The sequence below is a fragment of the Anopheles stephensi genome, unplaced genomic scaffold (assembly GCF_013141755.1).
Source record: "Anopheles stephensi strain Indian unplaced genomic scaffold, UCI_ANSTEP_V1.0 ucontig9, whole genome shotgun sequence".
NCBI lineage: Eukaryota > Metazoa > Arthropoda > Insecta > Diptera > Culicidae > Anopheles > Anopheles stephensi.
The window spans coordinates 114,544-117,330 of NW_023405460.1; the positions used below are offsets into that span (position 1 = coordinate 114,544).

Below are 2,787 nucleotides of genomic sequence, written 5' to 3' on the forward strand. Positions count from 1 at the left end.
CGCAATAAACCTGTTTTATGCCTTATTTCGCGGTATCCATACCGACGCGGGTAAATAAACGGTGTGTTTTCGAACGACGGGAGGGAAAATTAGTTCCAGGAATCGGTAACACCACGTGGGGAGACTTAAGACGAGGCACTTACCGCAACTCCCGGTGTGAGCTTCTTATCTCGAAGACCTCAGTTTGCACCTTCAGTGTGCGGTGTCCCTCGGTATACAAAAGATTTATAGACACCTCGCAGTATTAGATCTCGGAAGCGGGACCTGGAAAACCCCTTCGGTGGCTTTATTTTGACAGATTCCGGTTAACCGATTCAAGGGATATTCGTAGAAAAGATATTTTAAAACTATTGAAGAAATCATAAAACGTTACTCTTTCCGTGAACAGTTACTGCTGAAGATATCTCAAGGTGCCCTAAAGTCGCTTGATTTATGGCCCAGTCGATGACTTTGTCTAATATGCTCATCAACCGTCCAAATGAATCTATCGCCAGCTACAAATTGGGTGCAAAAGTTTGCAAGAGTTTACTCTTGACAGCTCCCACGACGCATCGCGTGCTTCGATGTGCTTTCAACCTATTTCTCTCTCCCCAAAACATGCTACCAGGTTGCTGTGTGGCGAATATGTTCGCGCGCGTATCGAGGGCACCTAACACGTCTCCTAGCAGCCCATCATGGTAACACTTGCAACCGTACAAACAAAAGCAAACCGGAAGTTGCTGGCTTCACTTTGCAGTGTTCTGTCGGTGTGACCAGTTCGGTGTTTTTTTCGTTTTCGAGTGTCTCCAACAAGATGTCCAACAAAGCGGCCGTTACGTTTGAGAAACCGCTCCAGCATCTGAGTCTCGCCGACTGGCATTCACGTTTGACCCAGCTGAAGAATGTGGCCTACACGCAGCGGTCGGATGCGTTCGAGCTGCGCCACTCGGCACGCAACCTTCGCAACGAAACCCGCATCCAGACGCACTGGGACACGTACCACAACAATGACCGGCTGTCCGATCGGGTGGCGGAGCTGGACCGTTGGCGGGAGAAGATGCGCATCATGCTGCAGCGTGTGGTGGACGAAATCCAAGCGCTGAAGGAGGAAAAGTCCAATACCGAGCGTGACCTGGACGGGCACATAACGCCGCTGACGGTGGTGACGGAGTGTATCGGGATGCGAGATTGTCGGCTCGGGTCGGAGCTAACCTACGACGATGGCGATACGGAGCTGAAGAATGAGCTGTGCATTGTGGAGAACAACCAGCGGCTACTGCGTGACCAGAACCAGGCGGCCTGGGAGCAGCTGAATCGGCTGAAGGAGGTCAAGTTCAAGCTGGAGCTCGATCTGACCGATAAGGATGAGGCGCAGTCGATCGATTCGCACCAGCTGCAGGTGGACCAGCACTGTGGCGATGTTTCGTTCAAGACGGATCCGACGCGAGTCCCCAGGGAGTACCTATCGCGATAGAGAGACGCGGTCTGGCGCATCTTTCCACTGAGCAAACATTCTATTTTCCCTTTCAGCTCCTGCACGTACGGTAACTGGCTGGAGTACTGCGAGGAGCTTGTGGCGCTCACCGAAACCACCCTGTCCGATTCCTTCTCCATCCGGGAGTCACTGTTTGCGACGCGTGAGAAAGCGCGCAACATTCTGCGCGCCCAGCAGGACCGCACGGCACACACACTCCGCAAACGAATCTTCGAAACGCAGCGAGCCCGGAACGAGCTCGAGTATCAGCTCGGGAAGGTACACTCCCTCCCGGAGGCCGTTATCTTCACGCCCCAGCTAACCTATCCATCTTTTCTAGATGAAGGAAGAGATGGCCAAATGTCTCCAGGAGATCGAAACACTCGAGCGAGCGCACGACCAGAAGACGGAAGCCCTCAAGGTGGTGGAAACACGGCTCGAAAACCGTGCCCAACGGTCCGGGATGGAACTGTGCATCGACGAATCCTACCACGGGCTGTGCGATGAGGTGCAGAAGCTTCGCGACACGATCAAAACACTGCGCGCCAAGATCGACGCCACCAAGACGACGTACAACTCGCTGCGGGACCATGCGAACAAGATCGATCAGGATCTGCAGAACAAGCAGCACTCGCTGATGACCGACATCCGGGCGCTGGACCTGCGCGGCCGTCTAAAGACTGGCGAGTTTGGGGGGCTGGCAACGCAAACCGATCGCAACATACATCTGTCCCGCGTGGAGGATGAAATTCCCAAAGCATAAGGGAATCGACCACTCTATTAGAGCCGCTTGCGTCCGAAATTATTGCGTCATAGAAAATTGGAAGCAATCAATAAGCTTTATCGCCCGCACTGAGTTTTAGTTCTGGTTGTTGCTCCAGCAACGCTCGTTATGCTTTTCACACTTGCCACTGCACCTAACAGCTTTCCAGGCACGGACCATGTGAAAGTGAAGTTTGTTTACCGCACCTGAAGCCCGAGCAATAAAGAGCGAAATGAAACAGCGAACATAGTCCACATGAGCAGGCGGCGCTGCTACTTGCTGGCGAATTTGACAGCGTACAACAAGCGTTCGAGCTAACAGCGCTAGTAGGAGAAAAACTGCATAATAAAATCACGTTTCCTTTTACATCCACAGCACGGACTTGTAGGACGCCATTTGGAAAAGGGGGTGCCAGCAAGCGAAACTTCGATTTATAACCAAATTCTATGAGTTATAGCTTTTCCGAAAGGCGAACGAAAATAAGTTGTTAGTCTGTTTGGCGCCTATTTAATGGGAGTGTGTGTGTGCCATGTTCCGTCAGGGCCCATGATGGTGTATGATCGATTTGGAA

General features: G+C 52.2%; 1 protein-coding gene across 1 annotated transcript; it reads left to right on the plus strand.

The window, feature by feature from the left end:
* Positions 1-750: 750 nt before the first annotated feature.
* LOC118517261 (tektin-2-like) lies at positions 751-2,469 on the plus strand. The gene is made up of 3 exons (XM_036063235.1): positions 751-1,437; positions 1,510-1,732; positions 1,794-2,469. The coding sequence occupies exons 1-3, from the start codon at positions 794-796 to the stop codon at positions 2,214-2,216; spliced, it is 1,290 nt and encodes a 429-aa protein (XP_035919128.1). The 5' UTR covers positions 751-793; the 3' UTR covers positions 2,217-2,469.
* The last annotated feature ends 318 nt before the right edge of the window (positions 2,470-2,787 follow it).

What these genes read in the sequence shown, in the direction of transcription:
- LOC118517261 (XM_036063235.1), top strand. Translation starts at nt 794, where the DNA reads ATGTCCAACAAAGCGGCCGTTACGTTTGAGAAACCGCTCCAGCATCTG. An exon ending in CCGACGCGAGTCCCCAGGGA is followed by an intron (nt 1,438 to 1,509) that starts GTACCTATCGCG and finishes TTTCCCTTTCAG; the next exon opens with CTCCTGCACGTACGGTAACT. An exon ending in TCGAGTATCAGCTCGGGAAG is followed by an intron (nt 1,733 to 1,793) that starts GTACACTCCCTC and finishes CATCTTTTCTAG; the next exon opens with ATGAAGGAAGAGATGGCCAA.